Source organism: Paramormyrops kingsleyae, chromosome 2 (genome assembly GCF_048594095.1).
Source record: "Paramormyrops kingsleyae isolate MSU_618 chromosome 2, PKINGS_0.4, whole genome shotgun sequence".
NCBI classification, from domain to species: domain Eukaryota; kingdom Metazoa; phylum Chordata; class Actinopteri; order Osteoglossiformes; family Mormyridae; genus Paramormyrops; species Paramormyrops kingsleyae.
In genome coordinates, this window is record NC_132798.1 from 4,605,378 (window position 1) to 4,627,980 (window position 22,603).

At 44.1% G+C, this 22,603-nt stretch overlaps 1 protein-coding gene across 6 annotated transcripts; it reads right to left on the reverse strand.

The window, feature by feature from the left end:
* Positions 1-18: 18 nt before the first annotated feature.
* On the reverse strand, positions 19-22,564 carry LOC111857522 (RING finger protein 122). Of its 6 annotated transcripts, none has more exons than XM_023838470.2 (7): positions 21,910-22,564; positions 21,632-21,691; positions 14,167-14,323; positions 4,866-4,911; positions 4,277-4,318; positions 2,734-2,813; positions 19-1,701 (listed from the first exon to the last, which is right to left on the reverse strand). In XM_023838470.2, the coding sequence occupies exons 1-7, from the start codon at positions 21,929-21,931 to the stop codon at positions 1,587-1,589; spliced, it is 522 nt and encodes a 173-aa protein (XP_023694238.1). In that variant the 5' UTR covers positions 21,932-22,564; the 3' UTR covers positions 19-1,586. The 6 variants fall into 6 exon arrangements, with proteins under 6 accessions (XP_023694238.1, XP_023694237.1, XP_023694239.1 ...); XM_023838469.2 differs by having other exon boundaries at positions 2,734-2,816; XM_023838471.2 differs by having other exon boundaries at positions 2,734-2,816; positions 21,774-22,564.
* Between the last annotated feature and the right edge of the window lie 39 nt (positions 22,565-22,603).

A 22,603-nucleotide genomic window follows, 5' to 3' on the forward strand; every position in this document is an offset into this window, starting at 1 on the left:
ATATAAGAATCACCAAAATTTCAATCTTTATGATTTTTTTCATGTATTTATTCAAGGAAAAAAATGAATAACTTAGAACGCTCTTGTATAAAATGGTATTTATCATAAAGGATACATACTGAGTGACAAACCTACACAAGGTTTAAAACACTCTGCCATGTTTGCTGGCCTACATGGCCAATTAAGGTGAAAACAAACATCATGCATTATACTCAAGAGGCACCTTGCTGCTGCTATTTTTTTTTTTTTTTTACATATTTACATCTAATAGTATGTCACTTCCACGGCTGATCACATTCCCGGTGTCTTACATATATACATGTTTCCACTGAAAATGATAAATTACTTGTACTCAGAGCATAGTCAAATCTTCCAAGTAAGCCACAAGAGCAATAAAAGTGAAAATGGGGGAAAATAACACACTCCCTATCCATAGGAATGATTGGCTAACATTTGATTAAGTTCTTTGAATGTACACGAATGTCACTACATATTAGGGCCTGGATAATTATAGAACTATATTTTGGAAATTATCAATTTCCCCTAAAGATCTCTATTTTTATTTATCAAATAAGTTGTTTCTGGCAGTCACATATAAATTGAATGCATTTTGTCATGTTTTGTAGTATAACTTATTACAAATAAATGCATAAAACCACATAGAACCATGTTTAGTATGAATCCCTGAGGCTCAGCCTCTCCGCCTCGTGTCCCCACATCCTGACACTGTTGTTTTATTTAGAAATTATTCATTTCATGTGAGCTGCTTGTACTCATTTCACAGATCATCATCGCACTTAAAAAAATCTTAGCGTGTTCACTTTGTAACCCTTCAGTCCATATGATTAGGAACGAACAGGAAAACAAACATTAATTTGTAATAATATGCCGACTTTGAAGATTTTCACTGCCTAAAACTTTACTGTATGCACGTCATGTAAAACCAGTGTAGGACTGGAGTGCTGTCATTTACTGAAAGGCAGTGTCACAGACCACAATGACAGTGCCCCTGAAACACAGCCAGTTTCAAAATCTTCCCTAGCATGTTGCCTGAAATAACCTCCCCACACTGTGCAGATGCCTCGAGCCCGACAGTGCAGTGTGACAGAGTATCCAAATGGAAAATCTCATGGTACACGAGTCGGATAAAGGTTTCAGGTAAATAATAACACAAATGTCTAAACTTTGCACTGCTTTCCGTCCTGCAAGACCTCATCGGAGTGGCCGGCGTTCTCACAGACATTACGGCAAAGCCACACGGTACACTTAAAGTTCACTCTAATGTTACAAAAATCTCACGTTGGAATGTCTTGTAAGACTGTGTGCCCCTTTTTAGTGGCAGCTCCAGAAGACAAAGGAGACGGCCAGCTCGGGTCCATGTCGGAGCAGATCACACCTCAACCCTCAACCTACATCTTCTGCTTCACAGGTTTTCTTTCCTTTTAATGGTGCGATCACCCCTCCCTCTTCCTGCTTTGTATTAAACTTGTCTGACATGTAGGCACCGTTAAACCACATTGGACAGTGTGTATGTGTGACTGTCTTGGTGTATCTGTACAGTTTGTTCACCCCAAGGGGCTGTTAGATCACACAAGCTCATCCAGCAGTGTCCCGATGCTCTGGTGCTGCTCCGGGGGGGCAGCGATCGGCTTGTTGCACATGGGGCAGACACAACGTACCTCCAGCCACTTTACAAGACACCTATGGAAACAACCGGGGAGGTTAGTGACAAGCAAAGATACCTTACAGTCCCACACCCACCTAGTGCAGTCACAGTCCCACACCAACCTAGTGCAGTCACAGTCCCACACCAACCTAGTGCAGTTATAGTCCCACACAAACCTAGTGCAGTTATAGTCCCACACCAACCTAGTGCAGTCACAGTTCCACACCAACCTAGTGCAGTCATAGTCCCACACCAACCTAGTGCAGTCATAGTCCCACACCAACCTAGTGCAGTCACAGTCCCACACCAATCTAGTGTAGTCACAGTCCCACACCAACCTAGTGCAGTTATAGTCCCACACCAACCTAGTGCAGTCATAGTCCCACACCAACCTAGTGCAGTCATAGTCCCACACCAACCTAGTGCAGTCACAGTCCCACACCAACCTAGTGTAGTCACAGTCCCACACCAACGTAGTGCAGTCACAGTCCCACACCAACCTAGTGTAGTCACAGTCCAACCCCGAGGTCACCACATTCTGTTAAATTCTAATCCTTAACTTAATGCTACAATAAATTCTTGCAATTCAAGGCCTAAATGGAAAATGACCTAGAATAATAACCCCAGGGCAAGGCACCACAGCCTACGTATAATACAGCAACCACAAAAGGACACAACTTGGCATTTCACAAATGCATATCACTTTTTCCCAGCATGTTAGGATTTGTTTTGGGAATATCACGTTTGGAGGAACTTTCTTCTTTCCATTCCTCGATCACCAGCCATATATCGACAAATCCCAGGGGCAATGAAACCCAGCTGGTTTTCAGTAGAGTGATTACCTCATTTAGGATAGCAAGTCATCTGGGTAGTTTTAAGAGTTTCAACTCTGTTTTCAGGATGAGGATGTTTATGTGGCGTGTCCCTTTGAGATGAGGTATTATGATACAGTTTTATGCAGTATTATGCAGTGTTCATAAAATTTTTCGGCTATGATTAAACTTGTCTCACATGTCAATCCCACCCTCATGGCAGACATCCACCCCCCAACCTGACACGCTACTCACTTCCTGTGGAATGCATGTTGGCATGGTAACACCCCCAACTCGTCTCTGACTTTGAAATCCTCCAGGCAAACTGCACACGTCTGCTGTGAAAGAAAGACAAGATGTTCCAGGGCTATTTTAGATTAACCTGACACAGGAAGGGCAAAAAAGATACAGTGCTGACAGAAAGTTTGTAAATATTTCAGAATGATCTGTATTCCTGTAGTACTTTTACCTAAATGTACTATCTGGGAATAAGTTGCTATTTTGACCTAGAGTTGTACTTATGAACAGAACAATTTGAAATAGCACACAAAACTGGACCTTTTCCATGTATTTAACTAACATGTTGGTACAATATTCACTGTCATGGATGTGGAAAGTATTGGAATAATTATTAAAATTAGTAACTGATGGCATCTCCTTTAGAAGCAATAACTTCAAATGCTTCCTACAATCCTTTGAGCATTCTGACTTGCATTGTTTTTCCTTAAGAAACGCCTGAATCCTCTGATTGTTTTGACTTTCTTGAATAAACTATTCAGCCCATGCTTCTTCTTGGATGACATTAGCACTTGGCTGTTCCAAAATACACTTTTGCTTCAGTCATTCTCCCTCTATGTGCTTAGACCCTTCTGGCTTCAAAACACAAACCCAGTTTCCTGAAAAATGTGCTGGTACAGTATATAATCTATTTTTCAAAGTCCTGAGACTGTAACACTGCCCATAATATTCTCATCTCCACACTTCAAGGTTTGATGTTCTTTTGTTAAGATGCAGGATTTATTTTTTACCAAACATTCTGGTTCTCATTTATGTCCATGAGTTCCACTTTCTGTTCATCTGGATGAAGACAAGCTCTACTAAGAACTTTTTGGATCATCCAGGACTTTGATAAACTTGAGGCAGATAACAGTGGTCTTTCAAAGCATATACTGCACACCACGATTGTGAGGTGAATTCCATGGCAGACTCATACAGTACATGCTAACATTTGCCAAATCAAGAAATATCCTGGGGTTTTCTGTGACACATTCCCTGAGTGTCACATCCCATGATTTTGTTTTTTGAAAAACAGCTCTTGGGAATAACAACGGTGCTGGCCAAAGTCTTTAGAAATGTTTGCCTGATTTCATAAACAGAATATCTGACTTAAATTACTTCCTTGATACAGTCGATAATCCAAGGGGTTTCTATATTTTTCCCAACAAAGGCTGTGGATTTTGAAATTGCTCAATTCAGGGTATTTTTGTATGGTGTCCGATGTTATGCATTACATGAACTTTTAAGAATATCTGACTGCATTTCAGCATCAGGGAATGCAGGGAAACTGGCAAAAATAAAGGTTTCACAAATGTTATTCAGCACAACTAACGATTTAAGTACTCAGACAAAATTAATATTCCTCAACCATTAAAAACATTTGTATTACATCTCATAATAGAGAAATATATGCTTCAAACATCATAGTTGTTCTTTACTTTGGTGTCTGTGTTATGTAACCTGTTATGTTCACTTTCAACTCTAAGGAATTTTAAGTTTATAAACAAATATATATTCTTACCCCATGTAGACTTAATTTCTTTGCATCTCCTTTTAATACGACCTGCAAAGAAGAACGACAGAATTAAACAAAATATACAACTAAGGCATATGAACGTATTTATCATGCAATACCTGCCCTTTCATTACCAACGACCTTTCGTATATACTTTCTTAAACAAATTTAAGGCCCATCATTGATTCCTCACAATTTTAATTCTGTTATACTCTTGTGTTTTTCACATCACCTTTATGTGGCGGATGTGACAATGGGGACTGTGCACCAAACTGAAGCAACCTTAATTCAAGCAATTACCCAGCCATTTCTAGATGTTACATTGTTGCTGGACATTACTGTTAGAATACACATTAATAATACTCAGTTTGCTGATAATTTACTATATTGCCTTAAGTCTTAAAGTGATTTACTGGAATATCATCACATAATTTAGTGGCAGATGCCGGGGTTATGAGGCCAGATCACTGGCTTTTTTTCTTAATCACAGGGCTTGCACAGTGCAATCAATATTCAGGTATTTCTTCAAGCATGTCAACAAAACTAAAGTATGAAACCCCTCTGTGCTGTTTCTGTTCAAGGGACTCAGACTTACCTCCTTGTATCCAAATCTCTCACTCTGAGCTTGATGTCTCAGTTTGCTGTGAACAGAGTGAGTAAATGAGAGAGATTAAAGCCAAATTAACAACAGCGAGTGTGTAAACCCCAGACCTCTTATCTGTGCAGTAGCTCCCAGCCAGTAGGTGGCAGTAATACATCTTACATTGTGTTGTACTAAAACAAACAAGACTGGATGGGCATGATTTTTCCCCCCAAGACTAGTTTGTCAGTATTGCAATGTCAAAAGGGTTTCACAACGTCATAGTTTTTCTGACGACTTTTTTTAATCAAGTCCCTACACAAATTGAAAAACCAGGCCATAACCCAAGACATCTGGCACTGCTGCTGTGGTTCATTGTTTGCAGCAGTAAGTACATATGGTTAGTATGTTTTTCCCAACTTGACAGTCAATAAGTATTGGCAGGCTCACTAAAAATAGAATCATGAGATAGAAATATCGATATAATAATGTTTACAAAGATTCACAGAGACAGGTCGTTTTGTTTTGAAATGTGCTACAGACATGAAATGTCACTTATTTATATTGTTTAATTTAGGACCTTGCTGACTGTGATGTAATGCTTTAGTCCCCCAACCCCCATAAAGTTGCCATTTATTATATATTTATCTCACCCTCTATTATATCCTATGCTGCTTTTGACTCTTGGTAGTACATACTATATATGTACATACAATAAATTGTCTTGAAGTTATCTTGCATGATATATGTCAGGGTTCCACATGGAGGAGTGGGGTTTGAGTGCTGAGTGCTTTGGGGGTCAGATTTGACCCACGGGTTGCCTATTGGGGAACCCCGTTATATGGTATACTGGAGCATGGAGTAACCCACCAAGACAAATTCCTTGTATATGTTTAATATTATTTGCTAATCCTCTCCTGGAGCCGACACCTTATCGTGGTGGAGGGGTTTGCGTGTTCCAATGATCCCAGGAGCTAAGTTGCCCGGGGCTTTATGCCCCTGCTAGGGTCACCCAAGGCAAACAGGTTCGGGGTGAGGAACCAGACGAAGTGCGGCTCACAAGACCCCTAATGATGAAAAAAATAGTGGAATCACAGTTTCCCTTGCTCGGACGTGGGTCACCGGGGCCCCCCCCTGGAGTCGGTGCGATGTGAGCTGGGCAGTGGCCGAAGGCGGGGACCTTGGCGGTCCGATCCTCGGCTGCAGAAGCTAACTCTAGGGACATGGAATGTCACCTCTCTGATGGGGAAGGAGCCTGAGCTGGTGCGCGAGGTTGTGAAATTCCGGCTAGACATAGTCGGGCTCACCTCGACGCACGGCTTGGGCTCTGGAACCAGTCTCCTTGAGGGGGGTTGGACCCTCTTCCACTCTGGAGTTGCTCACGGGGAGAGGCGCCGAGCTGGGGTGGGCATACTTATTGCCCCCTGGCTGGGCGCCTGTACATTGGGGTTTACCGCAGTGGATGAGAGGGTAGCCTCCCTTTGCCTTCGGGTGGGGGGACGGGTCCTGACTGTTGTTTGTGCTTATGCACCAAGCGGCAGTCCAGATTACCCACCCTTTTTGGAGTCCTTGGAAGGGGTGTTGGAGAGCACTCCTCCTGGGGACTCTCTTGTTCTACTGGGGGACTTCAATGCCCACATGGGCAATGACAGTGAGACCTGGAGTGGCGTGATTGGGAGGAATGGCCCCCCCGATCTGAACCCGTGCGGTGTTTTGTTGTTGGACTTCTGTGCTCGTCATGGATTGTCCATAATGAACACCATATTCAGGCATAAGGGTGTTCATATGTGCACTTGGCACCAGGACACCCTAGGCCGCAGTTCGATGATCGACTTTGTAGTCGTGTCATCGGACTTGCGGCCACATGTCTTGGAAACTCGGACCATCCGGTGGCTCCGGGCGGGAAAGCGGTGCAACATCAACACTGTTTATGGTGGGGATGGGGTGCTGCTGACCTCAACTCGGGACGTTTTGGGTCGGTGGAAAGAATACTTCGAAGACCTCCTAAATCCCACCGACACGCCTTCCAATGTGGAAGCAGAGTATGGGGACTTGGGTGTGGACTCCCCTATCTCTGGGGCGGAGGTCGCTGAGGTGGTTAAAAAGCTCCTTAAGGCTCTGGATGCTGTGGGGCTGTCCTGGCTGACACGCATCTGCAGCATCTTGTGGACATCGGGGGCAGTGCCTCTGGACTGGCAGACTGGGGTGGTGGTCCCCCTCTTTAAGAAGGGGGACCAGAGGGTGTGCTCCAACTATAGGGGGATCACACTCCACAGCCTCCCTGGTAAGGTCTATTCGGGGGTTCTGGAGAGGAGAGTCCGCCGGATTGTCAAACCTCGGATTCAGGAGGAGCAGTGTGGTTTTCGCCCCGGCCGTGGAACAGTGGACCAGCTCTATACTCTCCGCAGGGTTCTGGAGGGTTCATGGGAGTTTGCCCAACCAGTCTACATGTGTTTTGTGGACTTGGAGAAGGCATTCGACCGTGTCCCTCGGGGAGTCCTGTGGGGGGTGCTCCGGGAGTATGGGGTGCCGGGCTTCCTTTTAAGGGCTGTTCGGTCCCTGTATGACCGGTGCCAGAGCTTGGTCCGCATGGGCGGCAATAAGTCGGACTTGTTTCCGGTGAGGGTTGGACTCCGTCAGGGCTGCCCTTTGTCACCAATTCTTTTCATAGTTTTTATGGACAGAATTTCTAGGAGCAGCCAGGGCGTTGAGGGTGTCCGGATTGGCGACCTCAGGATCAGGTCTCTGCTTTTTGCAGATGATGTGGTTCTGTTGGCCTCATTGAACCGTGACCTTCAGCTCTCACTGGGACAGTTCACAGCCGAGTGTGAAGCAGCTCCAAATCCGAGACCATGGTCCTCAGCCGGAAAAAGGTGAAATGCTCTCTCCGGGTCGGGGATGGGGTCCTCCCCCAAGTGGAGGAGTTTAAGTACCTCGGGGTCTTGCTCACGAGTGGGGGGATGATGGAGCGGGAGATCAACAGGCGGATCGGTGCGGCGTCCGCAGTGATGCGGGCGCTGCATCGGTCTGTCATGGTGAAGAAGGAGCTGAGCCAAAAGGCAAAGCTCTCGATTTACCAGTCGATCTACGTTCCTACCCTCACCCATGGTCATGAGCTGTGGGTAGTGACCGAAAGAACGAGATCACGAGTGCAAGCGGCCGAAATGAGTTTCTTCCGCAGGGTGGCTGGGCTCTCCCTTAGAGATAGGGAGGAGCTTAGAGATAGGGTGAGGAGCTCAGTCATTCGGGAGGGACTCAGAGTAGAGCCGCTGCTCCTCCGCATTGAGAGGAGCCAGATGAGGTGGCTCGGGCATCTGATTAGGATGCCTCTTGGACGCCTCCCTGGTGAGGTGTTCTGGGCATGTCCCATGAGGCCCCGGGGAAGACCCAGGAAACGCTGGAGGGACTATGTCTCTCGGCTGGCCTGGGAACACCTCGGGATTCCCCCAGAGGAGCTGGATGAAGTGGCCGGGGAGAGGGAAGTCTGGGTTTCCCTGCTGAGACTGCTGCCCCCGCGACCCGACCTCGGATAGGCGGGAGAAAATGGATGGATGGATGGATTATTTGCTAATAGAGATCTTTCTGATTCTGCTTCTGAAACCTTGGGCAAGACAGGGTGGAAATGTACAACCATTATTTTACTGACCTCGATGCTGTATTTAAGTGAAAACATGCCTCTTGATGCTTCAGAATTTAGAGATCAGTGGTCATTGTTAACACACCACAGCACACAGTGCGCAACAACAAAATGTGTCCTCTGCCTTTAACCCATATGTGACTTTTGTGACATAGTAGGGGGCAGCTAATTCAGTGCCCGGAGAGCAGTGCTTGGGGCGGTACCTTGCTCAGGGTACCTCAGTGGTGCCTTGCTGGTTAGGGATTCAAACCAGCAATCTTTCAATTACAAGTGCGCTTCCCTAACCATCAAGCCACCACTGCCCACATCAGAAATTTAGCATCAGAAATTCCCAGAGTGTTTCCCTTTTGTTCCATTAATGCATCATTACACATGACATTGTATTTACACTGTTATTCTTGTGCTGTAACAGCCAATCAGATTCTTGTGTTATACCAGCCAATCAGATTCAAGCCACTCACACAGTGGACAAAGCTCCCCTAGCATTTCTTAGTCAGACAACAGATGACTGAAACCAGACAAAACTAAATATTCAAAAATTGGTCAATGATCCTATTTTCCTCTTTCTACTGGTATGATCTTGAACGTGGAACATGCCACATAATGTTCATAAAGTCCCACTTCCCCAAAAACACAATCATTTAAGATAATCGCCTTCGCAGAGGGAGGGAACCCAAACAATGCTAGAAACATTTAAAAAATTGCTATTAATAGACATAACGTCATCGCACTTTTGTTTTTATACTTCATTGAATAAAATGTGGCTAACAATAACTAACCACATTTCCCTTGACTTTAAAGAAATAATAAATAAAGTCTAAGGGCACATGAAAGCAGATCCTCGCCAGAAACACTGGGATATCACTCACTTTACCTCTTCTCTAAAGCAAGCCCCAACAATTATTCTGAAGAATTGAATATTCACTTATTAATGCCAAACTGAGCCTGCAGAAGTGCCTCTGGAGTCATTAATTTACCGAGTATCTCAGTAAATTTACAGAGAAACCTGTTTTTCTCAATTTTTTGCGAGCAGTCCTTTTGGTGTTGATCATATATTGGTTTAAAATATCACTAATAGAATATTTCACTGTTCTATTCACTGTTGCCTGTATAATAAGAGCTGTGTGTCACTAATACATAAGAGGTCCCATGTGGGTGATTATTTGCAGTTAGAATAACCCTGAGACTGATGACTCTGCCTCTCCATCACTCCCAGCTGGAAATGCTTTCCTACGTCAGTGTGTGTGTGTGTGTGTGTGCTAGTGCAGGTACCCAAGAATGACATGTAGAAGCCGATACAAAGGCACTGTGCTATGAATCCCTTTGCCTAGATGAAGAGGCAGCTTACACAGTATGGTGCACAGACACGCCAGTCTCCACAAGCACGGTGCACAGACACGCCAGTCTCCACAAGCACGGTGCACAGACACGCCAGTCTCCACAAGCACGGTGCACAGACACGCCAGTCTCCACAAGCACGGTGCACAGACACGCCATTCTCCACAAGCACGGTGCACAGACACGCCAGTCTCCACAAGCACGGTGCACAGACACGCCAGTCTCCACAAGCACGGTGCACAGACACGCCAGTCTCCACAAGCACGGTGCACAGACACGCCAGTCTCCACAAGCACGGTGCACAGACACGCCATTCTCCACAAGCACGGTGCACAGACACGCCAGTCTCCACAAGCACGGTGCACAGACACGCCAGTCTCCACAAGCACGGTGCACAGACACGCCAATCTCCACAAGCACGGTGCACAGACACGCCAATCTCCACAAGCACGGTGCACAGACACGCCAGTCTCCACAAGCACGGTGCACAGACACGCCAATCTCCACAAGCACGGTGCACAGACACGCCAGTCTCCACAAGCACGGTGTACAGACACGCCAATCTCCACAAGCACGGTGCACAGACACGCCAATCTCCACAAGCACGGTGCACAGACACGCCAATCTCCACAAGCACGGTGCACAGACACGCCAATCTCCACAAGCACGGTGCACAGACACGCCAATCTCCACAAGCACGGTGCACAGACACGCCAGTCTCCACATCACATCCTGCACCATAAAGTTCTGGCTTTTGATGATTCTAAGCCGGAAATGACAGAGACTCTTGTACACAGCTACCCCGCATCACAAAGCAATATATATACAGCACAAGTCTTAGGCTGCCAAATAAAATAATATTTAAATGGTCTTTATGTGGGTGTAAGACTGATTTTATGAGTGTCAAAGTTTGTCATCTTAACCATTTCCAAACCTTGCCTATAACCCTGTTACTGCAGTAATCATTCAAAATACCAGCACACCTTGTTCGGCAAATCAATCTCATGAAATTAACTGGCTAATTAGGTTAATTAAGTGAGCTTTGGTGAAATGGCTGAGGTGCCCCTGGCAGCTGAACTAACATTCTTTTGGCCATCAAACAAGATAGCAGTAACTTTTTAAAGAAAAGAATACAAATTTTTTAAATGTTTTGCTGTTTATTAGTCTATTTTCTAATGATAAATTGTATTTCTTTCTTAATAAATATACACTTATTACCCTGATAAATAGCTTTAAACATTTTCTTTGCCTAAGACTTTTGCACAGTACTGTACAAACGTGAAAGTCAGTCGTCCTGAAGGTGTCTGTCATGTAAGGCATGACACGGACAGGTGGGTTCGGGTTTGAGGAATGACTATTCCATTAGGCACTTTTCAAAATACCCCTACGATGACGAATTGTTTTTCGCCAAAAATAACAGGACAAACGGTGGCCGCCACTGAAGGTCTTCAGCATTGTTTGAATCAGGAAGTACTTCAGCTCTGAGGAAGTGTAAAGTGTAAACAAAGGTCCTAAACCTTGGTGAGACTCTGCTAAGTGCCTAAGCGCTGAAGCAAGTCATCAAACTTCCTCGCCAACATACGAAAATACTTATGCTGCTTTACATCATCCATTTCTCACATGGGCAATACAAGCGACTAGAACTGTAACGGTACATATAATTGTTTACCGTTCGGTACGTCATTTTCGTTTTGGTGAACTGAATGGATGGCATGAATGGATACATTTATTGATTTATTGACACGGGTGGAACATAAATTTACAAGAAGATGTTGAACATGGAAAGTGGGCGTGTCCCAACTAGGCAACAGCCGTGGTGCTTAGTGACTCAGGGGTTAGGGTTAGGGCTGGAACAGCTGGTGCCACAAATAAGAAATTATCCATAGTCCAGAGTGTCCCATTTGACAACGCTTTCTGATCGCTGCAACTCCCTAATTAGATTACTAATTAGAGAACTGATTGGCTGAGGAGACCTCACACCTGGGTTTGAACAGCTGACCTAAAGGTTAATCCCAAAAACCTGCATACACACCAGCCCTTTGTGGATAAGACTGCCCACCCCTAAGCTACACCTAAGCCACGTCCTTCAAAGGATGCATTCGAAGACTGAATGCGTTACAGCAGTGCAACAAGGCTGTCCCATTTCGAAGGCTCATTCAAATGCAGTCTGGAAGTACATCCTTCTTTTGCAGAGTCTAATGGATCCTTTGTGACTCGGTGAAAGAAGGACGCATTTCTAAGCTATATGCGAAGGAGCCTTGAAATGGGGCAGCCATGTTGCAACACTGTAATGTGTAAGGTCTTTGCATTCAGCCTTAGAAGGATACAGCCCCTGAATTCAGACACAGCAATGCTCTCCATTGTCCAGGCAAGACACTACTGACCGCAAATACCATGTCCTTCGTTTTCATTATCGCTGTTTCCTGCCCCTTCAGAACAGCTGTTAAATATATACCTCTTTGATTGATGCCATCTTTCTTTTTTATTGCTTTATTGAATGAATAACTTTTTTGTTTTGCAGTCCACAGCTGAGGGAAAAGCAGAAGAGGAATCAGGATGGTTTCTCACACTATCCCCTGTTAGGCATAACTTCATACCCATTCATATTGACACACTATGCATGCGGGCATGTGCAGCAACACTGCTTGTGTAATAACAGTGTGCATGTGAATCGCAAATCTCAAGTATAAACCAACTTTTACGCTGACAATGTGCATGTTGCCCTTCTAAAGCGTGTGTGTTGGGGGTGGTGGATGGAGATGCCCAGCTTTGGGCTCCAGAGGTGCCAGCAGTTTCTGCACGTCCAAGGTTGCCAACTCTCACACAACCGGTGCGACACTCACTCATTCAGACTCTCACTTAAGGTAAATCTATATTATTCCTTTATAAGCCTAAAATTGGCTACATCAAAAGTGCTGGGGTAGTTCGCAAAACCTACAGACTATTTACAAGGTAATAAAAGTGTTATATAACGCAAATGCATGTGCATGTGTGTGCAGACGTGTCTCAAATTGAAAATCTCACTCCAGCCAGTTGACCAAAGTTGGCAACCTGGCACATCTGAGAACGTGGCAGGTGTTTGATGTGGGTAATGTAACAACAGTCGTATGACCAGTAATCCATGTAATGCTGAAACGCGAAGGACAGTGATACTGTGATCCTTTCCAGCTCCCATAAACAAACCCAAGGGCAGCATGACCCAATAACACGCAGGTCACAAGCTGGGCCTGACCTTTAGAAGACTGTCACCCTTGCTTGGCCCTTCAGCTAGAACTAACTGAATTACCACCAGGACCCCTGCCAGGAATGCAGCCACCATCACGGGTTAACATTATTAGCCTCAAACAGTCGCAAATCCATTCTATCCGCACTCGCACCCTAGCTAGCCCACTATGTAAGTGGCTTAGGGAGCTAAATCTCTGTGCCTGGGATCAGAAGTTTGCTGGATCGAGCCCCAGCCTTGGCAGAACATTCACACGTCTGTGGGCCCTTGAGCGAAGCCCTTAACCCCCCAGCTCCAGGGGCTCTGTGTATTGACTGACCCTGTGCTGTGACCCTCAACCTATAGAGAGCAAGATGGGGTAGATGAAAAGATGCACTATATACTGATATACTTGGGCAAATGGCAAATAAAGGATTTATCATTCTGGTGGGGGGACACTGGAAGCTAGATGACACACTGACTGGTGCATTATTATGTGCCCCCAATGAGTGGCATCAGTTGTCTGACTGGAGGAGGGACTGACAGACCTATGGATAGCTGGTATGGTTGCTGGCAGGGGGGCCAGCATGGAAAATGCTACACTCACTTCCTGTCTGCTTCTAACTTAGCCAAGTGGGCTTGTTGGTCAAGGGCTCATTTGCATTGAGTAGGCAAAACATCCTCAATAGATGCTTCTGGAAATATATTTATAAATCACACAGTTCTGACAAGCAGCTGGCAAGTCTCACACTGTCTTTATGATATATCCATGAGAGACGAAGATGACGGTTTGAGTGAGTGTCTGTTTATCCGTGTGGGAGTACTATCATAATACATTCAGTTCGACAAAGGTTTGCTGTTACATCCCTTTGAGATGTATTCTATTACCAAGGCTCTCTTTGACAAAACCACTGCATGGCAAAAACATAGACAAGAGTTCTTTGATGAGCTCTGAAAAAAGATGTTTTGGAGCTGTCAGGAGGAAGGGTAACAGAGATTGACTGAGATTACTTCTTTGGGGACAAACACATAAATATGAAATCCCTAAACAAAGTATTTGCTCCCTTTTCTCATAAGTAATGTGAGTTGGGTGTGGAGGGGGGGGGGTGTTTCACCTGACTTGCTCTCGATGCTCTCACCTTATGAAATAGCAGCAGAAGATCAGGCTCAGGATGAAGATGAAGATTCCCGTGCCAAAGATGACCATGTAGATGTTCAGCGGGAGGTCCTGGAAAGTGATGGGAGGCATGGTGCACGATCTATTGGCGGAAATCAGGCCCAGACTGCAGAAACACCCTGAGGTGAGGGAAGAGAACGGTGCCGTCAGTGAGAGCTTCCACAAAAGCTCCCTCACCAGCATGCTGAGGTCAGAGTTCAGGCTCTCCTCCACCACATCATGCTTCCCTTCATTTCCTGTAGGGCCAAATATAAGCTGGCCGCCAGCCGGCCTCCTGGAAAACTATTTACTTTCCACACAAATCATTTCTTTCTGAGATAAAAAGCACATCCCTTTTGTCCTCAGTCCTGGAAATGGCAGACTGCCTATCCGCCAAGTAACTCTGTGACAGATGATGACTGAATCAGACACATAGCAAAGGGCAGAGACACATAATAACCTTGCCTTGATAAAAAACACAGCAGCATCCATTGCAGCTAATAGTGGTCCCACTGATGGTGTTTGAGGACATGCAGTTGTTTCCACATTTGCTGCCTTTTATAGTCTCCAAGTAAGCATGAAGGTCCTGTCCCTTTCGCAACAAGTGACTGAGCAGAGATGAAAAATCCACAAGGTGGCTACACATTGTGCTGAAGCCCAGAAAAGCCCAGCTTCAGACAGAGAGAATATCAGACGGAATGAACGTGTCGACAGCAAGCAAGAAAAGCTGGATCCGTTCCTGATACATCATTTAACTTCATTAAGGGGAGCCGCATAACAGGTGCCTTTCAGGGGAAGTTTTCCGGCCCATATGTTACTGAGACCAGATTAAGCTGCAAGGATTCTGTTCATAGCAATTTAACTAGCTTACGATGCTGGTTATTAACAGAAGCGATTCAGGTTGCTGTTTGCTCAAAGGTAACCCAAAGGCCCTTACCAGGACTTACATGTCTGGACACATCACGCTACCAGATACTCCTTATAAATAAATAAATAAAACAATGTCAAATTTACACCTGACCTGCAATAAATAGCTGTTAACTGTATAACTATTTTATCTATTACAGTAGTTGTTTTGATCATAGTGCTAAGAGAGAGACCAGCAAACAGTTCCTTCTGTTGTGTTAAAACAGTAATTTAGAAAATAAAGACAACAAACCAAACTACTGTTCAACATATTCTCATAAATGGGACTCTTCATCCTCTGGAGTACCAATTTCATACTATTCGTACTCTGGAGTACCAATTTCATACTCTTTGTATTCTGGAGTACCAATTTCATACTCATCATACTCTGGATTACCATTTTCTTCCCCCTACGCTCTTACCATGGAGAACAGGTGGGTATGAGCGGATCATGCCGGGATTATCTATCTCCCCCAGAATATCCAATAATAGAACCCCCCTTCAATGAAGTTACCCAACACCTTCCCCTCCCCAACCTCCACTGGAAACTAACTAAAGGTCAGTCGGCCTTGCTAGAGTTGCTCTCGCCTTGACGATCCTCTTACGGACCTGCAAAAAAGCAGCATGATGCACACGCACATGCACACGCACACTCACACACGGGCAAGCTCGCACGCACGACGGTGCCTTGTGAGGAGAAAAGTTGAAGAATAGAGGAATGGCTCGTTGTGTAGACACTGTGTACTCACAAGCCAGTGTGAGGTCAGTTTCATCACTGCCAGGGTGACCTTGAAGTGGATCCAATAAGTGTTTATAACCTCAGTCTGCGATGTCAGCACTATCAGCACAGCCCCTTCTCCCACCCCTACAACACAGATGTTCCACTGGCTTCCTGGCCAACCATGTTCTCCAGAAAGCTTAAACATGCTGCCTTTTGGAATTATTTTCGTCTAACACTGACCAAAGTGCCTAATGAAACAAACAAATAAATGCACTTTAAAATTTAAGGTATATCATATGCGTCGTATAACATTCCATAAATCACTAGAATATATAAAGTGATATCAGGTGATACACTCAAACACACACATGGCGTGTTGTTGTGCCATAGGAGTCCAGGAGAGGTGTGTTTAAACCAAAAAGCCCAAAGCCAACCTGAAGGGTGTTGGTCACTATAATTTTGCATGAGATATACATGTCAGCACACATGAATCTCATCACCAGCTATTAATATCGTCAGCATACCATCTGTAAGACTGCTGCCGGCTTAATGATTGGCCGCAAATGAATTAAAAATTTTCTATTAGCAACCAAACCATACCAGTTTTACAGAGCTCCAAGTAGACTGTTATGTCTCTGTCAGGTCTTAGTCCCTAGGACCAAATACCAGATTTTGCTGTAAGAAATAATTCCAAACAACTCTTGTAGAGTCGTAAGCACACACTCTCCCATTAAGAACACTCAAAAATCAAAGATCAAAAAATACAGGGTAAAGAGAAATGAAATACATGAATAAGCTATAGGGGCAGCATGGTGGTGCAGTTGTTGGCACTGCCGCCTCACGCCTCTATGACCTGGGTTCGAGTCTCTGCCAGGGTTCCATGTGTGTGGAGTTTGCATGTTCTCCCCGTGTCATTGTGGGGCTTCCTCCAGGGTCCCCCCCCCCCTGTTCAAACACATGCTGAGGTTGCCCGTAGGTGTGCATGTGTGAGTGAATGGTGTGTGAGTGTGCCCTGTGATGGGTTGGCGCCCCATCCTGGGTTATTCCCTGCCCTGTGATGGGTTGGTGCCCCATCTTGGGTTGTTCCCTGCCTTATCCCCATAGGCTCCGGACCCCCTGCGACCCAGAATAGGACAAGTGGTTTCAGAAAATGGATGGATGGATGAGCAGTATTATATAAACACTTGCACTCACCAAACAGTGTAGGGGTTATGATGGTGCAGCCCAATGGCCTTAAATGTCACATGATTTATTGTCCACAGTAATTACAGTGTTTTGATAGCAGAGGTAATTTGGTCTGGCCAAGACCTGGAGTCTGCCCGTGTGGCTAATAACACGATACGCATGTAGCCTGGCAACCGCCACGATTTATAAAGTGTATCACCTATTTAAAGGCGCATATCGCACTGCTGCTCATACACTCATGAAAAGGGAGATTTAATTAAATAAATGCTCATTTGACTGATCATAAAAGCAGATACTTAGCAGTGCAACAGATGACAATAACTTGATATTTCTGAAATGTAAATGTATCTCTGTCATGTGGCTGGACAGTATAATAATATTTATGCTACAACAAGTCAATGAAAATATCTGTGCTATGATCCTGACATAGTTAACACACATACATGCACACACACACACACACACACACACACACACACACACACACGATCAGAGCTTGAAGGTGGTACTGAACTGGGAGACACATAATAAAAGCTCATCATGAATGGACTTTAAAACACGGCTTCTGAGTTCTCAGGTCAGAGATGAAAATTGCCAAGCTGATCTTCAAACACTTCAAAGGACCGTCATTACAAACCCAAAAAGGCAAGTAGGGGCTGGTCTCCCTTATCATAAAAGGATTTAAATAGCATCAGTCATTATGAGTTCATATTCCACGGTGAGCATCCCGTCACAATGAAAGCGTAACTCCCGGCCATTCACCGCGGAGACGTCCATCCATTGTGCGCTTGTTAACTGTCCTATTCTCAAGGTTCACCAACTGTGCTGCACAATGGCAGCCTGGGGAAGGGAACAACAGCATTCACAGACTCTGTGAGCTTAAACCTTTTAACCATTCATTCATTCTTCTTCTACACTGCTTTAATGGGCACAAGGCTGGGAATAACCCTTAACAGGACGCTCACCCATCGCAGGGCACACACCCCATTCACACACATATTCACACCTATCAGCAATTTGATAACTCCAATTCATACGGTGTGTTTCTGGATTGTTGGGCGGGGGGGGGAGAACCCAAAAGAAACTCCATGAAGGCATGAGGATAACATGCAAACGCCGCTCATGAAGAACCGGGAGCAGTGAATCGAAACCTATCAAAGACTATCTGGAAGGGATTTTCGATTGGCTGAGGAATACTACCTTAGCTCCATTAACCTGACCTCAAAAGGTTTAAAAACCTTAATGCCAACCATAGTACCTGCTATCCACACACAACAGAGTCAGCATTATAGTGAGTGATACCAAACTTGATCTGCAAACTATCCAGACTAGGATGTCTGAAAAGCCTGGCTGCTCAGGCATGTTCAAAACTGAGAAGTGATTAAAGCACAAGCAAGACCAAGGGGCCCTTTCTTAAAGCCCCCTCCCCACCCCCAAAGAATCACATTTCTATTTAAATCGCAAAGTTATGGGCACATGTGTCACACACTTCTGCAACATGTTTCATGGAAAATATCATTAGCTGATTATCCTTAGAGAGACACTGATATACTGTATGAGTTTTCACTAAATACATACTATTTTATTGCTGATTAGCTTAGGCAAATGCACACAGCTGAATACTTTACTTACACTCTGGTTTCCAAAGAATATAAATTCGGAAAAAGGGATATTAGAAATAGTCTGAGCCTCCAACAAATACCGTGTGGTTAAAATGTTAAATACAGGACATGATGATGGATGGATCATCAGCAGCATCACTGATAATGATCTATAGGCCTATATCACACCAGAAATATGACCAGCATCCATCCATCCACCCCCTATCTGAGTCAGGGAGTCTTTTCCAGGAAGCGCAGGACGCAAGACTGGGATACGCCTTGGACAGGATGCCAATAACTGACCAAATATCTTGGGGTTTTAGCATAGAGAGAAAAACCGCCGGTCTGCAATGTTCTCATGACACCCTCATTCAGAGTCTGCACCCCTTGGGATCTGCATCTTTCAGCTGAGCAGAGTGGGTAAGAGGTCATCACGCAGAGACCAGCCAGGAAGGTAGAAAATGTTCCTGTTCAAATATGATCTTATCCGAGCGACCATTGTTAAATAACTAAAACCCAATAATTCAACAGGATCTAAAAGCTGACATGACTTACAGTGCCTAGTCTTGGAGGACGGCAGGAAGCAGCATACTTGATAACTGATATCTCCTTTTACTTCCTTTTCATACTACATTATACTATTTGGTTTACAAGAGTATTAAACAAAACCTCAATACTACAGCTCCGTAAAGCTGAAGTTCCAAGGCAAAATTTGCACCCATTTGCAGAGTAATAAAACTGACATCTAAAACGCAACAAAATTGCAGGCCATTTAAAATTAAAAGGTGCAGGGTGGTGGCACAGTGGTGCAGAGGTTAGTGCCTCACACGTCTGGGACCAAGGTTCAAGTCTCCGCCATGGTTCCATGCGTGTGGAGTTTGCATGTTCTCACTGCATCATCATGGGGTTTCCTCTGGGTACTCCAGTTTTAAAATGGAGTTCCCAAATTGCCCGTAAGTGTGTCCCATGATGGGTTGGTGCCCCATCCTGGGTTGTTCCGTACATTGTGCCCATTGGCTCCAGACCCCCCCCCCGTGACTCTCTACAGTACAAGCAGTTACAGAAAATGGATGGAGGTACAGGGATTATTTAACCATTTTGTGTTGTGATTCAATTAAGATGAAAAAAATGAATGAGAGACACGATTAGAGAAAGCTTCCTGTGCACAAATACACACAGAACGAATGGGTGGGTAAGTGTCTTTTCAGCCTCCCCAGCAGATGAGCAAGAATCCTGCTGGTTGCAGAGGAATCAAAGCAGGGGACTTAAGTGACGCGGAGTGACATCATTAGCAGACGGCTTCAAGGTTTGTGGGGTGTTATGGTGCATCAGAAAGGCTCAGAAGGAAAGGAAGGAGACAGAATACTGAGCTAAAGACAACAGCAAAAAAAAAAAAAAAAACTTAGCTACGATGTCGGCAAGAAGCTTTTTCAAAAATCCCCTGCAGCAGCTGCCTTTGACTGTAGCCATGTTTAAACATTCTGTTAGCAGAACGGCACCACAACTCAATAATTAATGAAACAAGACGGAGTCTGAAGTGCTAATTTAAATTCAAGGTTAAAAAGTTTTAATAACAAGAGAAGCTCCAGAAGACTTCCTAGCCATTTCGCTAACAGCCCATGCATGCTAGGCTTGTTAGCCACACAGCTAACAGCCCAGGCAAGTCAGGGCATGTTGGCTCTTCAGCTAACAGCCTATGTCAGACCAGTTGTATGGGTCTTGTGCTTGGCTCTGTATCTCTGCTCTGTATCTCTGCCCTATACTGCTAGACCTTTAAAGGGTCTCCTCTTACAGCGAGGATCTATGGCTGAACAGCGCATGGTCCTACAGGCCCAGGAGCATAGAGCTTCATAACTGCCATCCACTTTTCCAACACATAAGACACCACAGGTTTTTTAAACACATCAGCTGACTTCCTTACAGGTTAATTTCCGGCCATATTTAAAGACACCAGAACTGAATTATGAGCTAAAATATCACAAACACAACCGAATACATGGTGCTTAGTGTTACCTAAAAACATAATAAAAGTTTTTGCATAATAAAGGTCATAAACGAGCCACAAACGGAATAGGTGCAGATTCACACTTATTTTGGATCTTTTCCGAATCCCCTTTTCGCTTGTTTTATTTGAATTATCGGAGAGGAGCACGAACAAGACGAAAAGCAGTACGCTTTAACATTAATTTCTAATTAAAATGGACAAAGTAAACAGCTGTTAAGCTGAAGGAAACATCAGAACTAAAGAAAATTGTGCACTGTGTGTGTAAATATACACATGCATACAACTCTATACATTGTAATGTTTTATTCATTTTAATTAAATGTTTGTCATTACCTTGCATGCTGAACTAGTGTTGGACAAAACAAGCCATTTGATAAAAATCTTTGATACCTACACGTCATGTCTGTTCGTTTAGCACTTAAAGTTGAATGATATGTGAATGATCTTATATGTGAGTTAGGATCTTCCACTATATTAGCCCAGTGTAGTAATGAGAGCCAATTATCAGCTAAAAGGGCTTAAAAAACAAACAAACAAAAAAACAAAATTGTTTGTCCTAACACTCCATTCCAACAAACCATTCTAAGTTAATGGCACAAACATACAAACTATCACCTCTCTAGTGAAACCCTCTTTTAATAATAACCTAAATGTGAAAATCTGGCCAGTGTCCATTGTATGGAGATCATATACGTACACTTTCTGGGGTTGGAATACATAACAAGAAAAATAGTGAAACTAGAAAACTGACAAAACATTTCAATGCATCATTGTGTAAATGTATTACAGCATGCATGTACAGCTGAGCGATACATACGATACGATACAGAAAAAATATATACATATGTGGATATACAGATGTTGGAGGACAAGAATCCAACAAATGAGACAGTTAAGATAAATCTTGGTTGTCTATTTAATTCATGTTAAATGAGTTAAAGCAGTAACGTCAGCTCTGATGAACTGCCCTAACACACATCTGTAAGTAAGACTAAACGAGGCCTAGTAATAATAACCGAAGAATGCTCACCGTTACACCACTGGGACGGGTGCATCAATAAGACGGGGGCGCTTCTTATGTGCAAAAGGTCTGTGTTTATCAACAAAGAAACAATGTAGACAGTCCGCCGTGTCCTTCATGTGAAGCTACAACATCAAAGTCAGCTACTCACGTCCGATCCATCGGTGTTTCGGAAGCTCCTCAACAAAAATGACCACAAAAATTCTCTAAACACCTTTCACTTGCCCTACGCATATCGACAGTCCACAAGATAAAGAAAAGTTATTAGTCCCGAAGTGATAACGAACCTTTAATAAGACCCTTCCGCATGTTTTGGAAAACAGCGCTCGTCAGACGTCCTTCAAAACGGTTTATTTTACTTCTCAAAAGTGAAAAATGTACATGATCATGCTGACCCGTCGCTCCACTACAACAATGCTCATTAAATAATTGTCCTAGCAACAGAAGAAAGGGCAGTGTTGGTGGGGGGAATCCCTATTGCCGTCTCATCTCGGCCCCGCCCCCGCCAGCATGATGGACACGGCCTCAAACCAATCACGTTACCTCACCTCCTTCCAAAGTTTGCCTGGATCAGATGACGCATAGATTCGGTCCGCCCCCAAATATTAACGGTTCGCTATTACTTAAATTGTACCGAGCTCCTACCATTACATGCTATTTAACAGTTAAAATTCTGTATTGTACCGGCTCTGAAAATGATGTAACAGCCTTAGAAATGTAAAGTGACCTAGAAGCTATATAAGTACTAATAATTCGCATTTAAAAAATGCTTTCCACATTTAAAATTTGTATCTTTTTTCGAAATTATTCCACAACATGTTAACGGTTAAAACTGCTAAAATAAAAACGAGTAAATAAGGTCAAGAACTGCAAACTACAGATAACTGTAAAACACATGAAGAAATTCATAACGAGGACACTGGACTGTTTGGGTCCCTTTCCAGAGAGAGTTGACCGATGTCCTCATGAATTCTGGGTGCT

Coding starts and splice junctions, on each gene's coding strand:
- LOC111857522 (XM_023838469.2), bottom strand. CDS start 21,931: ATGCGGAAGGGTCTTATTAAAG. Junction 14,324..21,631: donor CCCGTCCCAGTGGTGTAACG/GTGAGCATTCTT, acceptor CCCTCACCTCAG/GGTGTTTCTGCAGTCTGGGC. Junction 4,319..4,865: donor AGAGATTTGGATACAAGGAG/GTAAGTCTGAGT, acceptor TCTTCTTTGCAG/GTCGTATTAAAAGGAGATGC.